This window comes from Mus musculus, chromosome 9 (assembly GCF_000001635.26).
Source record: "Mus musculus strain C57BL/6J chromosome 9, GRCm38.p6 C57BL/6J".
NCBI classification, from domain to species: Eukaryota; Metazoa; Chordata; class Mammalia; order Rodentia; family Muridae; genus Mus; species Mus musculus.
This window is the reverse complement of record NC_000075.6, coordinates 36,853,446-36,879,587: the sequence shown is the minus strand read 5'-3', so window position 1 is coordinate 36,879,587 and position 26,142 is coordinate 36,853,446. Positions and strand designations below refer to the sequence as shown.

The 26,142-nt window shown below is 43.0% G+C and overlaps 1 protein-coding gene across 8 annotated transcripts in view; it reads right to left on the bottom strand.

Moving 5' to 3' along the window:
- Window positions 1-661: 661 nt before the first annotated feature.
- Window positions 662-26,142, bottom strand: part of Fez1 (fasciculation and elongation protein zeta 1 (zygin I)) — a 57,529-nt gene continuing 32,048 nt past the window's right edge. For 6 of the 8 annotated variants that reach the window (NM_001357610.1, NM_001357612.1, NM_183171.5 and 3 more), the window contains 7 exons: window positions 18,690-18,776; window positions 15,923-16,091; window positions 11,621-11,892; window positions 10,660-10,740; window positions 9,032-9,107; window positions 3,226-3,291; window positions 664-1,022 (listed from right to left, as the gene is read on the bottom strand). In NM_001357610.1, the coding sequence (NP_001344539.1) occupies window positions 1,006-1,022; window positions 3,226-3,291; window positions 9,032-9,107; window positions 10,660-10,740; window positions 11,621-11,892; window positions 15,923-16,091; window positions 18,690-18,776 (768 nt within the window). In that variant the 3' untranslated portion in view covers window positions 664-1,005. Of the gene's footprint in view, window positions 1,023-3,225; window positions 3,292-9,031; window positions 9,108-10,659; window positions 10,741-11,620; window positions 11,893-15,922; window positions 16,092-18,689; window positions 18,777-26,142 lie in introns of all 8 variants that reach the window. The other 2 variants (XM_030244292.1, XM_030244293.1) reach the window with 1 other exon arrangement.

Sequence of the window (26,142 nt, the reverse complement as noted above, 5' to 3'; positions counted from 1 at the left end):
GCATGGGAACTGCAGGGTTAGTATCACTCAAGGTAGGAGATGAAAGGGGATGGGATTCAGGCTACGCTTAGACAAAGTCAGCATCCAGGATACAAGGGAAGCAATTCACCTGCTGGTTTTCGAGGCTGACAGATGCCTACTATCAAAGCCAGAGACTATATGGAGGAGTCAGTGCCACTGGTCCTCAGGGGTTCAGGAAGGAGGAGCAATGATACAAGATGCTGTTCTCACAGGCCATTGAGGGCAGACAAGGAGTGATGATAAACCTCAGTTCAGGAAAGAGATGTAGTCTTCCAGGTAGTTGAGGTCAGCAAAACTACTTCCCTCCAGCCCCTGTGCTCCAAGACCACCAAAATCCAACCTGATACCCCAATAAGAGGCACTGCAGCTTATTGGCACATCCCTGAGATTCTCTATCTCTTCCTATCCTCAGACTATCTAGTTTGTACCACACATTTCCAAGCAGTGGAGACTTACGAGACCACAGATAGCCTCCTTTTGTAGAATAGGCAACCTTACTACATCACATGACCTCACCAGTGCCCACCACAGGGCATCAGTGCCATGGCTACAGACCAGCATTTGAGGACAGTTGGACATCATTTCCCTAAAGGGTTTGGAACACAGAGCCAATGGACACCACTCTCCAAAAACCATGAAGAATATTAATTAAATGAAGGTTTATTTCAAAATTAGTCTTAAGAGTATAAGCTGGGTTGAGGGCTGGAGCCAGACTACATAATGAGTGGTGAGGGCACCTGCCTTCCCCAACACAGGTGGAGAGGGAGCAGAATCTCTGGCCCTGCGCCCGATCATGCATCCAATGATTACTAGCACTAGAAGCCAACAGCAAAGGATCCCGCGCGCAGTTGCTCTTGTTTAATCCAGGTTAAGCTATACACGTTTAAATACACGCCGGAGGTTACGTGGTGTCATGCAATCCCAGCGATGGAATGACTTTCTTGCTCAGTGACCTCCTGTAGTGAGGCTGCTCCAAAGATGAGGTTAGGTTGGACAAAGCACTGAAACGAGAAGAGGCGAGAGGTCATGCAGGGATCACACTGAGCAGAGAGCTACCCTGAGGACCAGGCAATGACTGCAGCCCTGAGTCATCCCTCTGAGGACAGAAGAGAATGACAGGTGTCCGTTACAATATCAAGCACTGTAGTCTCCACCGCCCATGGATCTAACTCTGTGGCTTTAAGAAAATGCCTTTCCTTTCCATTCTTGTTCTTCACCCACATACTAGGATATACCTAAGCTGCTCGTAGGTTGCTGAGAGACTTGTAAAATATGCTTCGTAAATATTAACTACTTTTATAAATTCACTGACATTTCAGCAGGTCACATGTCTGCTCACCAATGTCACATAACTCATCTCTACAAACTTCTTTGAAAAACTTCTTTTCTTGCAAAGTCTTTCAGAGTCACAAGTTCTTTCTAATTTTTAACCTAAATTCTTCCTATTGAAATTTAACATTAATCCCCCTGATCCCCATAGAAAGAGTACAGTTTGGGATTTCATAACCAGGTTCCATAAACCTCCTGCAACTCTTCTAAGTTTTGTATGAATGTGGAGCAAGAATTCATAAGATGTTGGGTCTAGACAGTGTGCTGTCATCAATGGCCAGTTACAGACTAAAAGAAGACACATGCAGACAGTGTAGTGTTCTTCACAGGGTCCTACAAATACTCATTATGTCTGTTTGGCAAAAGACCCAAGCTTGGATCTGATCAAGCCTCTTGTTCCATTAGTTACAATAAATAAAGGAGACAGAGAGTAGACTAAATTATACCTTGGGCTGAAATTAGGAAGACTCTAGGACAAAGATATTCTATAGCTTAACAAACGAATTTAAAAGAAGGAAGACAGGGGAAAGGGAAGGCTATAGTTGTTGTTGTTGTTGTTGCTGCTGCTGCTGTTGCTGTTGTTGTTGTTAATGTACATTATAGGCTGGGCATCGTGCTGATCCCAGCACTTGGAAGGTGAAGGCAGGAAGACCAGAATGTCAAGGTCTTCCTCAGCTACAGAGAGAGTTTGAGGCCATCTTGGTCTGCATGGGATCCTGGAGGAGAGGTGGAGAGGTAAAGAGAGGAAGAGTAGAGAGTGGGGGTGGGAGTGACTGAGACATAAAGACAGACAGACAGACAGACAGACAGACAGACTTAGGAGATAGATAATCAAATTTTATGGACCTTCATCAGGTCCTAATGTAAACAAATAAACTCAAATCATTGTATGGGAGAAAGTAAGGTGAGCCGTACAGTGATTAGGTCACCAATGCCACTCAGTATGCTTAATTTTGTAGTTGTAGCCTTTTCTCTCCCCCCTTTGTTGTTCTGGAAATGGACCCCAGGGTCTCAGCCCCAGCTCTTTAGTTGTGACAATGGCATTGGGGCTATGTGCCCAGTTCTTAGGAATATACACTGAAATATTTATGGATGAAATATACTAACAGAAATTTGCTTCAAAACAATATTCCTGGTTAAGACTTTATAAGACTGGTGTGGGCTGGAGACATGGCTCAAGAGTTAAGAACACAGGCTACTCTTCTGAAGACCTAGGTCTGTAATTCCTGTCTCAAGGGAACTGACTCCCCCTTCTGGCCTCTTTGGGCACACACAAGGTGAACAAACATTCAGGGACTATATACATAAAAACTGTTTAAAAAGGATTGGCTGTGAGTTAATGAAGCTGGGAGATAAGAACCATCTTTCTGTTGCCTGCACTGAAAAATTCCATGGTCAATGTTCAAAAAGAAGCACAGAACAGTAATTGTCACTCAATGGAAGACTGCTTGCCTGGCATGAATGAGCCCTGGGTGTCTACTAGTACTCTCTTTCATAAAAAGTTATGAAGAGACGAACTTAATCATGACATCATTTTCCTTTCAAGTACCGAAAGTCTTAACTTATTTTCAGGCTTTGTTTTTCCCAACCAAAAATGACATGATGCAAGAGCTATCATATTTCTCCACAGTAAGTCCTTTGTTGGCATCTTGTTCCTCATGAGGACTCACAGTGGTGACCTGAAGTAACAGAATCTCTTCAGACCTGCTAGTAACACCCATGACCTCAAAGCCCTCATGACGATCATGTGGTGTATGTGACTACTGCCTGGTCGGCCTGGTGTGGGAGCTCCAAGAGAGTTTCAGCATGAGCTCCACAGCCTGAGCAGGAACTCAGAGGACCCTTCTGTTCTGGGAGGAGGGCAGCTGCTCTCACCTTTTAAAATGTAGTCCGTTAGCAAAGTAGGCACCTTCTCGTTATCCTCCTTCATGGCGAAGAGAACTAGAGAAGGAGAGAGAGGGAGATATGGGCCAAGACACTATAAGGGTATGAAGTTTAATTTTAAGGCTAGACAGTTTCCACCCTACGCAAGAGAGAAATGATTTGAGGAAACCTGGCATTCATACATCACTCTACAAGTTTCTATCAAAATTCAGAATCTTACGTTGAGAAAGAATACACCCAGGGAGCCACAGGGTTGTCTCTGCAATGTGGATCTACCACTGACTTCTTTAAATGTTCCCCTGTTCGATCATCTACACTTTCTATACATCTACCAAGCACGTATTTTTAACAAAAATAAATACTTGCCAAAACAATATCTAAATGTTAATAGTAATTGCTGAATCACTAATAAAACTGTGCTATTTGTTTTGTTTTGTTTTTTTGAGACGGGATCTCACTTTGTAGCCCTGGCTGGCCTGGAACTCACCAGGTAGACCAGGATGGTCTCAAACTCAGAGACCCACCTGCCTCAGCCTCTGGAGTGCTAGCACGAAGGGCATACCTCACCATGCCCAGCTATGAAACTGTCCTTAAGGATATTCTACTCACATAAAAGATGTTATTGCAATAATTCTCACCTCCAGTTTATTGGCCACAGATGAAGTTTATCTAATGAACCTTTATTCTATGTTATGTCCTGTGGGGAGGAAATGAAGTCCTGGGTGAATGAGTATTGTTGAAAGAGTATAGTCAGCCAGTTCAATGGCCCTGAAGCCTCAGACCCAGGGAAATGGCAAAGCCTTCTCCAGATGAGGCTCAGGAGAAGGGAGGACAGCAAAGCCTTTCTCAAGACTGAGTATGATTGTTATAAATGGTTGACCCTTAGCTAAAACCAATGTATACAGGGACTGTTAGCCATATCTTCCTCCCTCCACTGACTGCAACCTGAAACTACTCTCCTACAGAGATCAGCTAACCTCATCCATCCATGTTCAGCTATCTACAATAAACTGACCCCCTCAACTAAGATGTATAAAATTAATGTATGGAGTTTCCAGGCTTCTGCTGTTATATCTCCATTTTAGCACATGGCCTACCCAATCCCAGCTTTTCTGTCTGTGTGTCTGTCCTTTCTGCTTTCCTCATTACCCGAGTCAGGTCAACCCCCCAAACCATGCAGGTCACAGCAATGCCCATTACAGGGTTAGACTATGCCGACCTAAAGGACTGTGGACTCTCAGGGAGTCTACACAGCTCTTGCTGAAATATTTCCTTGATGTATACAAAAAATAGACAGTAGGAAAACTTTTAAAGTCTAAGGAGTTTTAAGAATTATTTTTATAACAGTTTAAAATTTGTATGTTCGAGGGTGAGACTGTAACTCAATGATAGGACACTGGTTTAGTAAGGTCCATGCTCTGTTCCCAAACAAATAAATGCTTTTGTGTTAACAAAATAACATGTTCTAATGTTACAACTTACATTACTGAAGTCAACTTTGGGGAAAATTCCATAAGAAAGTATCTGAGCCTCATTTTTAGCATCAACAAAAGTATCTGACAACACACTCTTTCACCATCAAGCTTCTGTAAATGGATTACAGCGTACCAGTCAGTGTAGTCTTACACCACCTTATTAAAGTGGGAGACTTACATGTCTAAAGCAGTCTTATCAATAGAGAAGGCTGAAGAACATATATTAGCTTCATAACAAATATATCCTAACACAGAAAAATCTAGAACAGTACATGAAACCATTAAGCAGTTCCAAGTGTGAGATCACGGAGTATGTTTCTTCTGGGACATGTTTCTATATGGTCTAATTCTCCTTAATGTACATATTTCATGTTTATAAGCAGAGTGAACAGTGAAGATCAGCAGACCCTGAGTCAGGGACAACTGTGACAAGGGTGGGACCCCAGGTCCATTGCCATGTTGTCCTGGTTTTAAGACTGGGTAATGAAACTTGGACAGAGTCAGGACCAGGTGTAGAAAAGAACCTAACATGATTCTAACATATTAGAATCACCTAACATAAATCACCAGCCGAGGCCAAAGGAGAAAGAAAAAAAAAAAAAAAAAGAAAAGAAAAGAGAAAACAAACCCTATACTCTACCAGGGTTTTTGTTTTCTTTCTGTGTTTGGATATACAGTCATTTCAACTGAATTAGATGCTGAGAATCCTGGTTTCTTCTGTTTGCTTGATGCTGTATCTAAAAAATTTTAATTACACTTACTGTGGTGGGTGGGTGTGTATAACAAGGCATGCATGTAGACGTCAGAGGACAACTTGCTGGAGAAGCCAGTTTTCTTCTTCTACCATATGGTCTCAGATATGAAACACAGGTCAAACCCTGGCTTGGTGGCAAATGCCTTTACCCGCTGTCTCTGTGGGTATTTTTAGATGCAAATTCATGTGTACTTAGTTGGTTGAGTATTTTGCAACTGAGCCTGAGCAGATCAAATGCCATTCCAAGAAGACTGTGTTAAAAATGTAATAACTCTACTTAGACAATATGTGTCTAAGTTGACCTATAAATTGAAGCATTTGTATGGATGGTCCGATCACATTAGCTAGACTTTGGCCTGAGTCCTTGATTCAAGGAGCAGAGAAAAGAGAACAGCTATTATTCATGAATCACACAAGAATCTGCAAAAAATCAGGAAAATAAAAATATATGCTCTAAAAGTAATATAAAATGTCAACTCATTAGAAGACACAGAGTGTTAACAAAATGTTGACTGGTAAAATTAAACTCTCAATGGAGGGCTGGAGAGATTACACAGTGATTAAGAGCACTTGCTGTTCTGGGAGCTCACACCACCTGTAACTGCAGCTTCAAGGGATATGATGGCCTCTTCTGGTACCTGCACACATATTAAATAAAAATAAATCTTTAAAACTAGGTTACAAAATTTTATAACCTTGGGCTGGAAAGATGTTTCAATCGTTCCAAGCAGTGACTGCTTTTCCAAAAGACTCGAGTTCAATTCCTAGCACCCACGTGTTGGCTCATAAACATTTGCAACTTCACTTTCAAGAGGTGTGTGTGTGTGTGCGCGCGCACACACATGTACAGTGTTCATTTGGGCCATCAGTCCCATGTGGAGGTCAGAGTGCAATCTACAGTTGGTTCTGTCCTTCTACCTTTATGTGGGTTCTAGGGATTGAACTCAGGTCTCTAGGTTTGAGCAGCAATGCTTTAACCATGGAGCTGACTCACTGGCCCTGTAATTTTTTAATGAATTGAAGAATATAAAACTATTTTACAATGAGAAGAATCTCACTAACTTTCTAGATATGGATTGATGACAAGTGAACAATAGTTCTTCCTCTTTTCAAGAGCGTGAGTAAGTCCTTTGCATACACCAACCTTTAAATTTTGTTCACACTATCTTTCGAATATTTACCACTGTGAAAACCCAAGCACCTGTAGATGCTGTCTGTGTGTGTGTGTAGTGTAATAGTGAACAGTGATTGCAGAGCTTTGTGAGTGCTTTGCAATACTCTACCACTGAGCTGTATGTACCATGGGAGCTCTTGTAGAAGACCCAGGTTGGGTTCCCAGCACCCACATGGTAACTTACAGCTTGTGTAACTCAGATTCCATGGGTTGTTCTTCTGACCTCTGCATTGTACACATGTGGCATATTCACATGCAAGCAAAAACACTCATACACATAAAATGATAATACATATTTTAAATTAATTAAAAAATAAAATCTATGGCTGGGCATATCAGTCTGCACCTAAAATTCCAACACTCAGGAGGCTGTTTATATATTGAGAACCTAGAATAAGGAGGAGAAGGAGGGGGAGGAGGAGGAGGAGGAGGAGGAAGAAGAGGAGGAGAAGAAGAAAAGGAGGAGGTGGAAAAGGAAGAAGAAGAGGAGGAAGGGAGGGAAGAAAGGAAGGAAAGAAAGATAAAGAGAGAAATAAAGTAAAAAGGAAAAGAAAAAGAAAAGAGAAACATGTCTCAAAAAAAGAAAATGGCAGCCCGGGTATGGTGACACACACCTTTAATCCCAGCACTAAGGAGGCAGAGGCAGGTGGATATCTGTGAGTTCCAGGACAACTAGCAGAGAGCCTCTGTAGCAAAACAAACAAAAAATTCAGTGGGTAGGAGGTTGCTGGAGAGATGTCTCAGTGGTTAAGAACACTTGCAACTCTTGCAGAGGACCCAGACTCAGTTCCCAGTGTCCACATAGCAGCTCACAACTGTCTGTAACTCTAACTCAAAAGCATCTAATACCTTCATTTGGCCTTCACCAACACCAGGCACACAAGTGGTGCATGTACATACATGCAGGTAAAACTTTTGTGCACATAAAATTATAAAATAATTGGGTCTGGTAGTACAAACCTGTAACCCTAGAGGCTGAGGAAGAGGATAGCAAATCTGAAGCCTGTCTGGGTTTCATAATGAGTCCAAAGGCAACCTGGGCAACTTAGTGAGCTCCTGTCTCAAAGCTTGAAAAGCAGAGGGCACAGCTCTTGGGTAGCACACACAAGTCTCTAGGTTTAATCCATAGTACTGAAAAACAAACCTCAGTGCATAGTTATACAAATATAGAAATCTGAGCAGAGAGCTGGAGAGATGGTGCAACAGTTAAGAGAACTGACTGCTCTTCCGAAGGTCCTGAGTTCAAATCCCAGCAACCACATGGTGGCTCACAACTACCAGTAATGAGATCTGATACCCTCTTCTGGGGCATCTAAAGACAGCTACAGTGTACTTACATATAATAAATAAATAAATTTTGAGGAAGGAAGGAAGGAAGGAAGGAAGGAAGGAAGGAAGGAAGGAAGGAAGGAAATGGTGTGTATGGACATTGGCAAGACATGTTTGCTGCACAATCTGCTTTTGTTCTCTAGATGGATTAAAAAAATAAAAAGGAAGCATTTCTTCACTTTTTGGGATGGGTATGGTAGGGGGATATTTGTCTTCTTAGTATAAGCAGAAGCCCCTCTCCCTTCCTCTAACCTCACCAATAGCCCTGAGCTAGCCCATCCCCTCCAGGGCAGTCATAGTGTGCTGAGTAGCCTTGTGAGCCTAGCTCATCAGGCCTAGCTGCCTAGAAAATGGGATTTCTATCTGATCCACTGAGTATGTCACCAAGTCTCAGTTTGGATTTTTCTCCTCTTAAGAGAGCCAAATGGATACTGCTACTTGAAGCTGGTGTTTTGGGGGTTGTACTGTTTCATATATCCATAGGTAGATAGATTCTACCCACAAAAAACACTCTATTCCATGTTGCTTCTCCCTCAGCTCAGAATATTTATTAATACAGAACAAAGCAGCTAAAGGGAAGAAGTAGTCACTTCCTGGAAGGAAAACTAGACTCTATTCTTTCCAAGGGCCCTTGCTCCACCCAAAGCCTTGCTTCACATTAAAAGTACAGCAGGACCCACAAACAGAGCTCTCTGCTCCAAGGGACCCAGGTATGGACAGACCAGGTAAAGAAGGCAAAGTCCAGGGAGCTGTCCAGAAAACAGAAAACTCTGCCAGATCCCTCTAGTGCCTTTCCACCCTTAAACAAAAACAAAAACAAAAACAAAAACAAAAAACAAAAAAACAAAAAACGTGGGTACCACAGCAGAGTATTTTAATTAAGGCTCATTGAAGAGGATACAATATGCAGAAATTCTTGCCCCATGCAAAGCCATCCTAAAGAAATCTGGAAACTGAGAACAAGAGGTGTTCAGTCGAGGAGAGATGGCATCTTGGGTCTGGGGCAGAGGAGGAGGAGGAAGAGGAGGAGGAGGAGGAGGAGGAGGAGGAGAAGGAGGAACTCACTGTTTGTCAGCATCTGCAGGTCTTCCACAGAGGGAGGAGAGGATTTCTTCTCATAAGGGATGACTGTGTTCAGATACTGCCAAGACAAACAGGGCATGCAGAGCATGAGTCATGGTCCCTCTTGGGTCAAGGCACAGTGGGAAACCTGAATCTGGACCAAGCTTTTCATCATATTCTGGGTAACACTTTTACTTTAGAACCTTCTTCCATGTCTTCATGTATATCTCAAAAGTAAGCTTTCCTGTATCAATGGGGGAAACTTCCACTGTCCCAACTCCTGCATTCTTAATATGCTAAAGTCGTTTTAGTTCTTAGAATTCTAGGAGTATTTCTCCTCCTGAATGATAGCTGGGGCAGTATATACAGTTTTACTCTTCACAGTGCCATTTGGGAAGAAATTATTTCTCTCTTGTCAAAATGACATATCTACCTGAGATCTTGATTGTCAAATTTGCTGCCCCCTACAACAAAGCAAGCTCCGAGGTACCCAGCCAGTGGGCATCAAAGACCAGTAGGTCACAGAGATCTTGTCAGGCTCCTAGGGAGCCCTAGGCAATAAGCAGAAAGTCAACAGGCCTGGAATTGTAGTTGGGGCCCTGTCAATGGCAATGAAGCCTTTGATTCTGGGCCTCGGTTCTCCCAGGAACAGGGAGGGCTGGTTAGATGTTCCTAGTCTTCCTAGACTATGGTCATACAGTTGTAACACTTAAGATTCAGCCTTGATCATTACAACAGCATATATATTTCTGGATCACTTATTCCACATTTTCAAAGTTGTCAGTGCACACACTGTACACACACACACAGACATACAGTGCACACACTATCAAGTCTATTAGATTTTGTACTCCATAAGGGGAGGCCCAGGACCTCTCACTTCTGCACTTTGAGGACCTAGCAACAGATCACAGCATGTAAGAGGCAGTTGCCTTAATAACCAAAAGTGTAAGTCACACCACAGATGCAGTAGTTTGAATGTAATGTGTCTTCCAAAGATCCATATATAAAGCCTTGTTCCCCAGGGTCATGGTACTGGAACGCACTATGGTCCTTTTAGAGGCATGACCCAGGGGAGATCCTTATGATGTCCTTAAAGGATATTGAGTATTCTCTCTTGACTTCTTAGGTTCCCAGCCTCATTCTGTCTCTGTCTCTTCTCTCTGTCAAGTTTGACATGGGACTGCTTGTTACTACAAACACACCCACATGATATCACCTTACCAAATGCCAAACAGTTGAGGATACCCAATAAAAATAAATAAGTGAAACTTTGTTCTTTCTAAAGTTAATTGCCTTGGCTATTTCATTGTAGTATTTCAAAGCTCACTACTTGCTTCAAAATTTACTGGAAAAATGGAGACAAGAGAGTGCCACCATGTGACTTAGACTTATAGTCAGAGCTGGAGGTTGAAGAGGCAATATCGGTGGAATAGGCTCAGCTGGCCATCCAAAAGACCTTGGAAAGACATTACCTCTGTCTTCCTTACAAATGAAAGAAAATGTTAGGAAACCTCATGCTGGCCCAAATTTTGGGGTAACTCTGGTGAGTCTCTATCACTCTCATCTCTGATGAGGAAATGAGCTGCTAGCTGTCTAGAAGGATAAAGGAGCTAACTGGCTGCACATACCTGTCTGTCAGCTCCTGAGGAGCCAAAGGTCTGGCGGATGCCGCTCTGCAGGATGTTGGAGATGCCTTCCATGCTGAAGCGCTAAGGAAGAAATACACTAAAGATAGGCAAAGGCTTCCTGGCCCAATGTCACCACCCCGGGGACTTCTATGACCTTGTTCAATGCTCATCAGCCGTCACACTGCCCTCGATAACTGGCAAATGCACAGAGAAGCCAAAATTTGAGCAAGAATAGATAGCAGTCATAGAGATTCATTTGGATAAGTCCCTCAAGATTATAAGGCCCTTTTGCCATCCCCAGACTTCCTCATTTTATCCTGTATCATGTAAACAGATAAATAAGACATGGCTGCACAATTCTGAAGAACTATGATGCAAAGATCTTAGTGGGAAATAGAGTATGCAGCTTTCAGAAAGGGTAGGGCTTCTAGAAGTAGCCTGGTGCAGGAAAACTTTTCTTCAAGAGGTACATAGCCCAGGCCTAATTCAATAGGTCTGTGATAGAGCTAGGCAAAGGTGCATTGAAAAAGCTAGTTAGCTAGCACTATGGACTTCACCCTATCAAGAACCAATGAGCCATCTGGTCATTTCTAGTCATTCAACTAGTCCAGCAATACCCTACACCTACCCCAAAGAGACCAGGCTGGACAATAGCACACGCCAATGGTAGAGATACTGACCCTGGTCTATTCTTTCAAGGACCAGCCTGGAGAACACAGATCATATCTAATTACTTCTTAATGTTTAATCAGTATGTCCTTCGCTTAGACCAGAGGCCTTCTGGGAAGTCAGCGAGAAAGGTGGCATTCCCTCCCTTCCTGACCCCATTGCCCTGTCACAAAGTTCTGCACACAGTTATTACCCAGTAACTGTTTCGGGGTCCACTGCAGGGTAGGTATCAGGACATGTGACAGTTAGGGCTCAAGGCTGGCTGTGCCTAGACTTCTGGTTGCTCACCTACCTTGAGAGGCATCTGACTTCCCTTCTCTATCCGGTTGCTCTGCAGGCTTAACCCCTTCTCTTTCCGCCTCTTCTTCATCAGTTCCCGCTGCTCCCTCTGCTTGTTCTGAACCTCAATGAGCACCGTGATGAAGGAGTTCTTCACTTCCTTCTCAAACTCCAGCTCATCTCTGCGGGCCAGCTGGTGGACCAGCTCCTCTGAGAAGTCACGGATGGCACCCTCTACCCGGTCCAGCAGCTCTGTCAGCTCAGACCCAGACATGTGTCTCAGCCCTAGAGAGGGAGATGGATTTCGTAAGTGATACCTACAGACAGGCACAGACCTGCTGGAGATGAAACTGGTCTTGGAGAGGGCCCCTTCCCAGTCTCTGAAAGACTGACACAATTAAGGGAAAGGCCAGGAGGAAAGAAGCACTATATCACGTGCAGAAAAGAAGACCCAACTTAGAAGGCAGAGGGGAAAGATGTTTCCAAAAGGAAGCACAAGAACTCTGTGTCCAATGAAGGAAGGTGCATGCCTGGCTCTGATATCTTGTTCTGTCTATCTGTCCCCTGTCTCTGTAATACTCACATAGAAGAGGTTAGTGGGGGATATGCTGATACAGGGGGTAGTGTCTTCTCTTGAGAAGTCACGGAGACAGAGATCACACAAAATGAACATGGCATGAGGGCATATGGTCCTATGCCTCAGTCCACACTCTACACTATGGGAGTCTCAGGGAAGGCTGGGAAAGGCGGTGAAAAAATGAAGCCTTATCAACCAGCAGGTTACTTCCTGAGACAAAGAAAGGGAACCAGAGATTACAGACATAGATACCTTTAACATTTTGTCTCTTAGGGCTGAGTGATATAGAATAGATTTAGATCACCATCAGTTGAGTATTTCAAAAAGGGTAGGAGAGCCAGGCATGATAGCACATGACTTTAATGCTAGCACTCGGGTGGCAGAGGCAAGTTAAGCTCCGTGAGTTCAAAGATAGGTTTATATTAGAGCGTTTCAGGACTGCCAGATCTACATAGTAAGTACTCCTACAAAAGAAATGAAGGAAGGAAGGAAGCGATAGAGAACATTTTTTTAATACCACGTATGTGTGTTTTACCTACATGTATGCCTGTGTACCTTGTACTTGTGTGGAAATGGTACCCCACAGAGGCCAGAAGAGGGCATCAGATCTCCTGGAAATGGACTTACAAATGGTAAGTATAAGTAGCCATGTAGGTGCTGAGAATTGAAATTGGGTCCTTTGCAAGATCAACCAATGCGTTTAAATGCTGAGCCATCTTTCCCACCCTTGCTATTTTGTTTTCTGAGACAAGGTCTCAATATGTGGCCAAGGATAACCTCTAGCTCTCTCTCCTGCCTACATCTCCTAAATGCTGGTAGGTATGTGCTACCACATCCAGTGAACAGAAAGGATTGTAAATCTTCCTGACACATGTCTGAGTATGCAGTCAGTGGCAGAACATTTACTTAGCATGGAGGAAGCCCTGGGTGTAACCCCTAGCAATACAGAGTGAAGGAGAGACAGAGAGAGACAGAGAGACAGAGGAGGGGGAGGGGGAGAGGGAGGGGGGAGAGAGAGGGAGAAAGAGAGGGAGAGAGAGAGGGAGAGAGAGACAGAGAGACAGAGAGGGGGAGGGGGAGGGGAGGGGAAAGGAGAGAGGGAGAGGGAGAGAAACCCCACTAGAAAGAAATGACTTGGCCTGGAGAGATGGCTCAGTGGGTAAGAGCACTGACTGCTCTTCCAAAGGTCCTGAGTTCAAATCCCAGCAACCACATGGTGGCTCACAACCACCCGTAATGAGATCTAACGCCCTCTTCTGGTGTGTCTGAAGTCAGCTACAATGTACTTATGTATAATAATAAATAAATAGAAAGAAAGAAAGAAAGAAAGGAAGGAAGGAAGGAAGGAAGGAAGGAAGGAAGAAAGAAAGAAAGAAAGAAAGAAAGAAAGAAAGAAAGAAAGAAAGAAAGAAAGAAAGAAAGAAATTACTTTGAATTAGATGACAGAGAAGCCAGTCACCTGGATATTTTCATTACACTGTATACAATATTAAATGTATTAAAATGTTTCAAATGACACTGCAGCCCATAAACACATAAATTTGCCACATACCAATTAAGCATATTAATACATAGAATAGATTTAAGGAGCACCTTTTATTTCTCACTCTTCCTTCTCTTTTCTGCCTAGCCTGGGTATCTGATGACTCAGTTGGCACTTCCTGCTTTGTTTTGCTCTTTGAAGCTGTCCTCCTCCTTCTGTTTTTTGCCATTTCGCTTTGCTTTGCTGAGTGTTTCTATGTTTGGGCCCTTTGTGTGCCTGAGAATGGCCTGACTGGGCGGGTGATGAATTCAGCCAGGCAGCCAAACCCACTCTATCATCCCATTGGCTTCCTGCAGTGGCACAGCCTTGCCTGCCTCATCTCCTTAGGGCCAGGCAGCTTTGCTTTCAGGATGTGGTGCTCCACTGTCTCAGTTTTTGCCACTTCCATGTAAAAGTTGGACTGAGTTACCCTGACAAACACACCTTCTTTTGCAGCCCCACTACCCACTCTACTTCATAGTAACATCTCTGCAAAAGCAGGCTTCCTCTTGCAGTTCAGCATGCACAGGCATCCCTAAGACACCTGCTGATTTTTTATTGCATTTTCATTTCACGCTTCATCCAGCCCAGCCTTTGTATAGTCATTACTATAAATCTGTGCTAGAGAGGTAATGTGAGACAGGCATTAAAAGACTGGACTCTGGAGTTAATTTCCCTGGTTTCAAGTGCTATCTGCACTGCCCCTGATAATGTATAGGAAAAGTGTAAATTGAAAATGAGATCTTCACTCTCCACACTGAAAGTAAAAGGAAGATGGCTGAGGGTATAGCTCAGTGTTAGAGTGTATGCTAGTATGTTAGGGTATAGCTAGTGTGATAGAGTGCACGATAGCCTAAGGATCTGTGTTTAATTCCCAGCCCTAAACATCACACACACACACACACACACACAGAGAGAGAGAGAGAGAGAGAGAGAGAGAGACAGACAGACAGACACAGAGAGAGAGAGAGAGAGAGAGAGAGAGAGACAGACAGACAGACAGACAGACAGACAGACAGAGACAGAGACAGAGACAGAGAGTTTTCTTCTCCATATTACCTTTCTCTTAGAGTTTCTCTGTCTGTCCTTTTCAAATACATATAAAAATTTTAATAGCTAAATAAGCACCCTCCCATCCCCACAGTTCAGGAAGGGTTTCTTCAGGGATCTGAGAGCCACTGCTTCAAAATATAACCATAAAGGAAGATAAGACCTAACCCCTCACTGTTCTGGAAGCATAGACTCCTGACTCCAAATTGCCAAGCCTACTTAAGGTAATGGGTTCTCTCCACTTACTTATAACAAGAGTACAATTCCTTTCAGTCTTTGCTGTCCTTTAGAGACTTGCCTGGGATGTGCAGCCTGTTCTCATTTAATGCTTACTCATATTTTTTTGTGGAAAGGATTTTCTGAATGGCAAGGAGATATTGTTTATAATTCTATTTCTCCAATTGTGGACTTGGATAAGTCACTTAACCTCCAGAAGATAGCTCAGTCTGCAGGGAGGGGCATGGTGTGAAGTTGGTTTGAGGATGGTACATAAAGAACACTAAGACTGCAGACTGCTAGCTCTCTCTCTCTCTCTCTCTCTCTCTCTCTCTCTCTCCCTCTCTCTCTCACACAGAGGATACTGGAGCTTATACCTAGGATACTAAGTTATCATGAATGCAAGGCAAATGCGCTGCCACAGAACTATAGCCCCTATCCTACCATATATGGGTGTGTGTGTGTGTGTGTGTGTGTCCATTGGTTTTATGATAGCACCATTGATTGCATTTGGGCAGTGGTTCAGTCCTTTAGTCTTGTTTAGCATTTAAATTTTATTCTTCCTTCTCCCCGCCCCCCTCCCCTCATAAATGCTGACTTTTCTTCAGATACCAAATTGGGAACTTGCTGCCTTTCTCTTGGATTGGCAGACGTCTGTGTTAGAGCAGAGATCAAGGTCTAATAGCCATATGTAAACAGTAACTGGGCAGGGCACAGTCACGGTGGCATAATCTTTTATAATCTCAGGCAGGCAGATCTCTGTGAGGTCAAGGCCAAACTGGTCTACATAGTGAGTTCCAGACCAGTCAGGGCTTCATATAGTGAGATCCTGTCCAACAAAACAAAACAAAACAAAACAAAACAAAACAAAACAAAACAAAACAAAACATCCCAGTATCTGACACTAAGGAATCATTTGGTGCTTAGTGAACCTGGCCCAGGGCCCTCACCTTCATAGGACCAGTTGTTGTTGAAGGTCTGTGTCAAGGCCTGCATCTCTTGTAGCAGGACTGAATCTGCCTGGGATGAGATTTCTCCTCCATCCTCCTCTTCTAGCACCTCCTCTTCCTCTTCAGGATCTGGAGAGTTCTGCATCATTTCTTCAATTTCCTCAATCACCTACGGAGAAAGCACAAACTGTCCTTTCCTGGAGGGGTGTTCCAGTTCACTCAAGTAGTCAGCGACGTCCCTAGGTTGTTCTCTGTCTTCATAAATATTGGATAATAATAAAAATAGACCCACTTAAAGGCTTGCATATATTCTGCCTTTAATGTAAAGCACTTTCATGTAAACCTCTTCCAAGTGCTCCATTTAGACGAATACATTATTGGAAATCAGCTACTCTTTCAGGAAATGAAGCAGGGCTGCCTGGAAGTAAACATTTACTTCGGTTTGCTAAGCGTTTTGTTTCTAAGTGGGAAAATATTTTATCTGCCCAACTATAACACAAAACCCAGTCCATTAATTTTCACACTTCTTGTAACAGACTGGGGGTGGGGGGGGTGGGGGACACACATACATTCCCAGAACAACCCCTAATGTGGAGGAAAACAAGATGTTTCTCCAGAATTCACCTGGACAGGAACTGAAGCTACCCAGTAAAAAGTAAAAGTAAAGATCAGAAAATGATAAAAAGGCAGCCAATTTCTGGAGAGCAAAAAGTAGTAAGAACCCCAGCTCTGAACTTGACTGTTAGGGGGGGATCAGTTCCCTACAAGTTGAGGGTCAAGGTAGATGCTACCAAAAGAATGGGCGAGGTACTGTGGGCATTAGCTGTTTGCACATAGAGAGTAAGCCAAGCTCTCACAAGGAAGTGGGTCTTGATGAGTCTGGTGACCACAGCACATTTAGCTATCTCAGCCTCTTTGCAGTGTTGTGAAAGGCTCAAAACCTCGGAAGCCAGGAGACCAAATTGGAGATAGATTTCTTCCTGCTGGGCTGGTGCATTCCCTCCCTTCAAGTCACCATCAAAACTGCCAGCCATGAGATGGTAGAGGTGAAGGTAGAGGTGGCTCCACAGTTAAGGGCACTTGCTGTTCTTCTGGAGGACTTGGGTCCAGTTCCATCCTGGTAGCTCATAACAACTTGTAACTCTACTTCCAGGGGACCTAACACCCTCTTCTAGCCTCTCCAGGAACCACACATCAACATGTATAGACTCTCACATATAGATATAAAGTAAAAATAAATATATTTTTAAAAATTCTTTTAGCCTTGCTGAATATGTTGAGTTTAAGGACCATCTGATCTACATAACAAGTTTCAGGCCAACCAAAACAAAACAAGAGAAACAAATAAAAAGCCAAAACTCTCTTAGCGTCTTTCTTTTATTTTGCTTTGTTTTGCTATTTGGGAGACTGAGTCTCGTGCAACAAGGCTAGACAGGAACTCCTGACCCTTCTACACCTCCCAAGCACCGGGTTTACAAGCTTGGACACACCTGTTCTTGACATGATATTGGCCAATCTCCTATTCTTTACCTATATTAAATCCTACTTTCAAAAAAGAAAAGAAAGGAATTAAAACAAAAAACTGAATCCTACTTTTAGCCATAAGCACAAAGAAGCACCTCTATTGAAACACACTTCCAGGCTCTGCTGGTTTCCAGTGGAGTCTTTTCAGAACAGCTCATGGAAGCTTGTGGGGTGGTCAGTTCCAGTAAGCACCAACAAATATTTGTTGACTGAGACATGACTAAGGAGGCTCACTTCTGCCTAAGTGAGAAATCACTACAGCTACAACATAATGAATCAGTCTCCAAGGTGAAGCATGGCATTTTTTTTCCACAAAGAAGTGTCTTTGAGACTCCTTTTAGAAGGCTAAAAATTTTCAGGGTTCTATAAAATGTGATAAAACATCAATCACACAGACACCTATCACTGTTTCTTAAACAACAACAAAAACAAAAAGGAGTATTTAAGATCACCACACACACACACTTTAAGTGCCCAAGCTCCAAGCACACACACACACACAAAAATCTATGGAGAGCTGAGCATGGTGTCACATGCCTTTAACCCCAGCACTTGGAAGGCAGAGGCAAGGGGGATTTCTGAGTTTGAAGCCAGCCTGGTCTACAGAGCAAGTTCAAGGGCAGTCGGGGCAGCCAGAGAAACCGTCTTGAAAACCAAGCCATTTTTTATTTAAATTTAAAAAGAAGCAAATCTACACAGACTTCATAGGACTAAAGCCAGGAATCTGTAAACATGGCTCTGGCTATCATCACCAACTGCTACAACCAACCCATGTATTAGGGGTTAAGTCTACATCTACCGTAAGGAGATAAACTGAGGCATTAACAGAAATTAAACCTCTTTTTTTAACATTTATTTATTTATTATATGTAAGTACACTGTAGTGTCTTCAGACACTTTTCCTTCTCTCTCCGGCTCCGCTTGCTCCAACCCAAAGATTTATTTATTATTAAGTATGCTGTGGTTGTCTTCAGACACCCCAGAAGAGAGCATCAGATCTCACTATGGATGAGAGCCACCATGTGCTTGCTGGGATTTGAACTTAGGACCTTCGGGAGAGCAGTAAGTGCTCTTAACTGCTGAGTCATCTTTCCAGCCTGAAATTAATCTCTTATTAAAGATACTGAACTCATCAACAAGGCACCTCAAGTCTGCACATCTTTCTTCTGACCTGGATGCCCTCGTCAACCTTTCTCCAGAAAAGTAAAAGGTTCCTGGGCCCTGGGAAGGGTGTCACTTATACCTGGTCAGCTGTGAGGAGAGGCTCCTCATTGATGCCAGAGTCATTTTCACTCTTCTCATTGAACTCTTCTTCTTCCTTCTCATGAATCTGTAGAAGGGAGAAATGACATGGTACCCGTCAGCAGGACTAGATCAGATGACACTGTCTGCAGGGCCATCTTAGCCTCTCTCTGTCTAAAGAGGGAATGTAGAGAGGAGTCCAAATTTCATCCTGTTCCAAATCTGCCCCCATGGCATAGCAGGCATTGCCGACATGGCCAGAAGAAGACAATAGGGTAGGCAGTATCATTCTGACTCAAGCAGATCAGCAGTGTTCTTCAACTCATAGGCAGGGTCTTCTTGGATGATCCAGAAACCTTCTCACAGTGAATGGCACTACAGCCAGCTCATGTAGCAGATACAATTCGTTAAGTAGTGCCCATTGAGCAGGGGAAAGGAATGTCCAGATTTTATCATAGTGGGCACTTTAAGGAGTAGATTGTTTCAGTTCATGTAGTCACAGCTTTTAGATTGTGATAATGGTTGCTAGAGAGAAAGCCCAGCGGGTAAGAGCACTGACTGTTCTTCCAGAGGACCTGGGTTCAACTCCCAGCACCCACATGTCAGCTTACAACTGTCTGTGACTACATGATCTGACACGTGCCTTCACAGACGTACATTCGGGCAAAACACCAATGCACATAAAATAAAAACAAATAAAAATTTAAAAATTCTTTAAAAAAAAAGAATGTGATAAAATGCCAGTCTATCATTGGAATCCAATTGTGGTTTCATAGCGAGTATAGAATGCAAGAATCGATATATCCCATGGGCTAAAGGACAAACTGAACCAGGGATGGTGATACAAGTCTGTGATTGCAGCTTTTAGGAGGTAGTCCCAGGGTGATCAGGAATTTAAGATCACCTTCCTACTATCCCTACCTAGCAAATTCAAGTCCAGCCTGGGCTTACAAGATCTACCATTTCAAAACAAAGCAACAACAGAAAAAAACAGATGCAGATGGTGATTGCCTGTAATCCCAGCTCTCTAAAGGCAGAAGAGTAGCAACAGGTCCAAAGCTAGCCTAGATTGTACAGTGAGACCTCGTTAAGAAAAGAAAGGAAGGAAAAAAAGAAGGGTGGGATGAAGGAGAAAGGAAGGAGGCAGGGAGGGGAGAGAAAGGGAAGGAAAAGAAAGAAAAAAAGAGGACAAACTAAAGCCCAAGAAAAGCATTGAAGGGGAACTCTGTTTGACTCATTTGTCCTGTGCCCCTACATTCTGTAATCCTAAACAAGAGTCTAGAAGTTCACAACCATTAAAACTCCAGAAGACATCTAAATCCAGCAAGATATTTGTAACAATTCTGGCTTTTCTGGCCATGTTGCGAATTGTTAATGGTCGGGAGTTTATGTTTACATCCTGAACATGTTCAATCACCTAATCACTTAAAAAGTTCCTTCCAGAAATCCAATTGAAAACCACATAGGGGTTGGCAAGAGGCATCCAGGGAACTCCTCCAGAGAACCACCTCCCATACACAATCCGCTTTTTCTTGGTCTCTAAGAGCTCACATGCTGGTTGATCTGTCCCCTGCTCCCCTCCTCCCAAGCACATTTCTTCCTATTCTAACAGGAGACACTTGGTTGAGATTCCAGATATCCTGTAATGTGGCCTCAAAACATCTTTTGGCTGGTACCGCCTAACCATGCTTATCCTCTCCTATCTCTGCCTAAAACCAGAACATTGTAATAATAATAATAATAATAATAATAATAATAATGAGGAGGAGGAGGAGGAGAGGAAGAAGGAGAGGAGGAGGAGGAGGAAGGGGAAGAGGAGGAGAAGGAGAGGAAGAGGAAGAGGAAGAGGAAGAGGAAGAAGAAGCAGCAGCATTGAAGCAGCAGCAAGTGTATCTTGAACGCCATCTGTTCTCAACCTGGAGAAAGGGCATGGCAGGGCGGTGAGGGGACCACCAGAGGAGCTGGCTGGCAGATGGCAGCATCTATTTCTGCGACGGAATCCATATGCTTGTATCTCTGCCAATCTGCCACCTGTGGTAGCTGCTTGTTTCCACAGCTCCCCCACCAGGCAGAACAAAACTCCTAGGGCCACACTTTGTTCACAGCTGCAGTCACAAGGCAGAACTTCCCAAGGGTCAGGCAGTCCTGGGGTAGAAGGGTGGCTCTTATTGAGAAATGGAGGCTTTTCTTTTCTGTTGGAATTACTTTTATAAGCCCCTGACAACAATGTTTGCCTGTAATTCAAATTCAGATATGACAGGTTGAAATGAAGGCTCTGAAAATGCACCAGGTAGCTAGGTATGTGGTATTTACTTATAATTACAATACTCAAGAGGCTAAGGGGGACTAGCCTGAGCTACACAGTGAGAGCCTCTCTCAAAAATAAAAACAAATAAACAAATAATGGATTATGGATATAGCTCAGTGATAAAGCCCTGGACCCATCCCCAGCTATAAAAAGGTGACCTAGGACTATAGTTCAGTGGAACTATATGTTCATATATACATATATATATATATATATATATATATATATATATACACACACACATATATATATATATATATATATATATACACACATATATATATATATACATATATATATTCCAATATATATAGTTATATAGTTCAGTTGAACAATTTGTCTAGTAAGTGCAAATTGACCCTCAACGCTGAAAAGCAACAGCAAAAGGCCAAGTGTGGTGGTGCCTGCCTGCACAAGGGCTGCAAAAGATCAGGAGTGCAAAGTCATTCCAGATTCAAAGACCATTTCTCACTACACAGGGAGTTCAGGGCCTGAGCCACGGGAGACCAAAACCAAACACATGAAATGTGACTGCTTACATTTTCTGAATTCACTTCAAGTGCACTTGCTTCACTAATTTAGCATTGCACCTTTGACCCAGATCATCTCCCTCTGCAAGTTTCTCCCACATGGGGGTGGGGCTTGTAGGGAAGGGAGGCTCCTAGTGGTTATTCAACAGTTAATGGACCCCAACTGAGGCCTAGTGTGTGCCTCTCTCAGGCACAAAGCTTAAGGGTCTGGGCCTAAATTGTTAGAATAAAGTAAAGGGATCGGAAATTACGGGATTATGAAAGCACTGTTGCGGGTACTATAAGCATGCATTTCCTTGGCTCTCAGAAATCCACCACGGAAAAAACAAAACAAAGGGCTCAGCACACACAATGCACCCCAGGAGAGTCCCGGTTCCGCCCTTGTGTAGCTGCTATCTCTGCTCAATCTCTCAGCTTTCACCACATCCACCCAGACTGTCGGGCCTTCCTCTTCTTTGACTTTTGCTCTCTTTGTCCTGCTTCACCCTGATCTGGATCCATCAAGCCTGTTTTGTTTTCTCAGTCCTCCAGAGTCTGCTTTCCCTGACAGCTTCTGTCACTTCTGAACAAACCCTTCAGACTCCAGACTTCCCCCTCTCAAACCAAGGTAGAATTTTGAGCAAAAAAGCTTAATTGAACAAGAGAGAGGGAATTTGAAAAACAACAGCATCTGGACACTCATTTCTATTCTGTGACACAGACATCAAAGTCACTTCCTAGGCTACTTGTGTGGCGATGACAAAGGTACCTGCTCAAAAAGATACACAAGCTCGATACTTGGTGTTTGTGTCTTTGTGGGCTAAACCTGACATTTATTTCCATGCTGTCAAAGTGAATGAGGTTCTTATAAAACAACAAACAAACAAACAAACAAACACCCCCAAAGACCCCCTATCTACCCAAGGGTCTTCTTCCTAGAGATAAGAAGACATGGACCCAGAGTGGGAACTGACCATAGCAGCTTTTCTTCCTCTTGCTTTGAGGAAAAGGTGTGCATCAGGACTGACACCAAGCAATATAAAGCTAGAAAGTGTCAGGCAGTGGTGGTGCACGCTTTTAACCCCAGCTCTTGGGAGGCAGAGGCAGGCAGATTTCTGAGTTGGAGGCCAGCCTGGTCTACAAAGTGAGTTCCAGGACAGTCAGGGCTACACAGAGAAACCCTGTCTCGAAAAAAAAACCAACCAACCAACCAACCAACCAACCAACCAAACAAACAAACAAACAAATAAAATGAAGCTAGAAAGGAATGCTGAGCCTGTAATGCTTCAGCCTTGTGCAACAGTCTATGAAAGGCTTCAGAGATTGTTGAGTCCTTGTTTCTAATTCAATACTTTGGGATTGGAGCCAGGCAGATTGGGAGTTCAAAACTAGCCTGGGTGCCAAGAACCTGGACCAAACATTTTCCCCTCTTTCTTTAAATAAACAAACACTATACATGCATCTGAAAAACAACAGATCAGGCCTCGTCAAGGCTTTTGGAGCAAGCTGCGTTGGATCCTGCCCTCCTGCCACAGCAAGGACACATCTGGACAGAATCTATGAGGCAATTGTTTCCAGGCACTGGATACAGGCAGTGTAAGGCTTTGGACTGGAAAGAAATGAGGAAAAACCAGATCTACTGAAAAGTATAAGAATACCAGAAGTGGTCAAATATCAAGAATTGTATTTGTTTGATTTTTGAGTTTTATTTAAATGGTTGCTTTTGTTGCTATTCTGAGACAATGTCTATATATCCTCGAACTTGAAATGCTAGCCAAACTGGCTTTGAACTCATAGTTTCCTCTTGCCTTCACCTCCTGACTGTTGGCTTTGCAGTGCTACAATGATCACCCTGAGAATAAATTTAAATGATCTGTTTTTCTTCTTTCAGAAAAATCATTTTGTATTGTGGAATATAAAATATAAATCAAAATAAAATGCATGATAATAGCACATGAATGGAGGGAATAGATAAACTTTCAAGTTTCAGATTTTATCTGAAGAGGCAAAATATTTCTTCTAAGTAGACTATGATAACTGAAAATGTACAATGTGATCTCTGGGGGAAATGCTCTATAAAAATACCAAGGACATGATAGCACAGGCCTGTAATTCCAAAGACCTGAAAATGTAAAGTCTGAAGATAGCTTTGGCAAATTAGTGAGATCCCCTTACTCCCTTCTCAACAAAACAAAACCCCAACACTTCAGCTGGGGTCAGGTGGATCTCTATGAGTTCAAGCCCAGCCTAGTCTATATGGTAATTTCTATGACAGCCCAAGCTATATAGTAAGGCATTGTCTTAAAACCAAATGAACAAAAAAGGTGACAAGTTATAGATAAAATTTCATTACAAGAACAAAATAGAATGCCAAAGAAAAGTGAAAAAAGAAATTTAAAAATCTGGATTATGGTGGCACACACCTTAAGTCCCAGCACGAGGGAGGCAGAAGCAGAAGCAGGCAGATCTCTGTGAGTTTGAGGCCAGCCTGGTCTACAAAGTAAGTTCCAGGACAGCCTGGGCTGTTAACACAGAGAAATGTTGTCTCGGGGCTGGGGAGCGGGGAAGAAGGGGAAGAAAGAAAGTTGGAGGGGACTGGAGAAATGGTTCAATAATTAAGAGCACTGACTGCTCTTCCAGGGGTTCCCAGTAGGCACATGGTTGCTCACAATCACCTGTAACTTCAGTTCTAGGGGATCCAATACCTTCTGCTGTCCTCCTTGGGCACCAAATATGTAAGCTATGAACAGACATACATCTAGGCATGCATATACATAAAATAAAACTAAGGAGGAAGGAAGGAAAGAAGGAAGAAAAAAGGAAGGAAGGAAGAAAAAAGGAAGGAAGGAAGGAAGAGAGAGAGAAAGGGAAGGAGAGAGGGAGGGAGGGAGGGAGCAAGAAAGCTGGAGAAATGTCTCAGCGTTTAAGAGCACTAGCTGCTCTTCCAGAGGACACAGGTTCAATTCCAGGCACCCACATGGCAGCTCACAGACACCTACAACTCCAGTTCCAGGGGATCTGGTACTTTCTTTGGGCCTCCCGCAGGCACCAGACACTGAAGTAGGACACAGACAAACATGCAAGAAAAACAGCCATACAAATAAAATACAAATGCATAACTTTTTAAAAGTTAGAAAGGAACTAAGAAAATAGGTTAACTAAAGGAAAAAAATCACAACTTTAGAGAAAAACCAAAGAAACCAAAAGTGCTCCTAAAAAGATTGATAGAAATGATAAGCCACAGACCAGAAAGAAAGGACACAAATTCTCGCTAGCAGAAACAAGAAAGAAAACTCACAAACATTACTACAAAATGGAAAATTACAGAGCCATACATCTGACTGCTCAGCAAGTAAGAGTTTAGCAAGTAAAGGCACTTATGGTCAAGCATGACGACATGAGTTCAATCCCCAGAAATTACACAGTAGAAGGAGAGAATTGACTCTCAAGTTGTTCTCTGGCCTCCACACATACACCACGTCACACAACACACAAAATAAATAGTTAAATTTAAAATTAAATTCTAAAGAAGATCATAGACAAATTTGTGGTTAATCCTCTCATTGATAGATTGAATGGGTAAATTCCTTGAAATATGTGACATGATTCAGGGGTCTGGGGAGATAGCTCAATGGGTGATACTATTTACTGCAAAAGAATGAGGGCCTGAGTTCAAGTACCCAGCATCCATGTAAAAAGCAGGGCATGTGGGGCTCAGAGCTAAACAAAGAATTCTCACCTGAGGAATACCGAATGTCTGAGAAGCACCTGAAAAAATGTTCAACATCCTTAATCATCAGGGAAATGCAAATCAAAACAACCCTGAGATTCCACCTCACACCAGTCAGAATGGCTAAGATCAAAAATTCAGGTGACAGCAGATGCTGGCGAGAATGTGGAGAAAGAGGAACACTCCTCCATTGTTGGTGGGATTGCAAGCTTGTACAACCACTCTGGAAATCAGTCTGGCAGTTCCCCAGAAAATTGGACATAGTACTACCGGAGGATCCCGCAATACCTCTCCTGGGCATATATCCAGAAGATGTTCCAACCGGTAAGAAGGACACATGCTCCACTATGTTCATAACAGCCTTATTTATAATAGCTGGAAAGAACCTAGATGCCCCTCAACAGAGGAACGGATACAGAAAATGTGGTACATTTACACAATGGAGTACTACTCAGCTATTAAAAAGAATGAATTTATGAAATTCCTAGGCAAATGGATGGACCTGGAGGGCATCATCCTGAGTGAGGTAACCCAATCACAAAAGAACTCACACAATATGTACTCACTGATAAGTGGATATTAGCCCAGAAACTTAAAATACCCAAGATATAAGATACAATTTGCTAAACACATGATACTCAAGAAGAATGAAGACCAAAGTGTGGACACTTTGCCCCTTCTTAGAATTGGGAACAAAACACCCATGGAAGGAGTTACAGAGACAAAGTTTGGAGCTGAGACAAAAGGATGGACCATCTAGAGACTGCCATATCCAGGGATCCACCCCATAATCAGCTTCCAAACACTGACACTATTGCATACACTAGCAAGATTTTGCTGAAAGGACCCAGATATGGCTGTCTCTTGTGAGACTATGCCGGGGCCTAGCAAATACAGAAGTGGATGC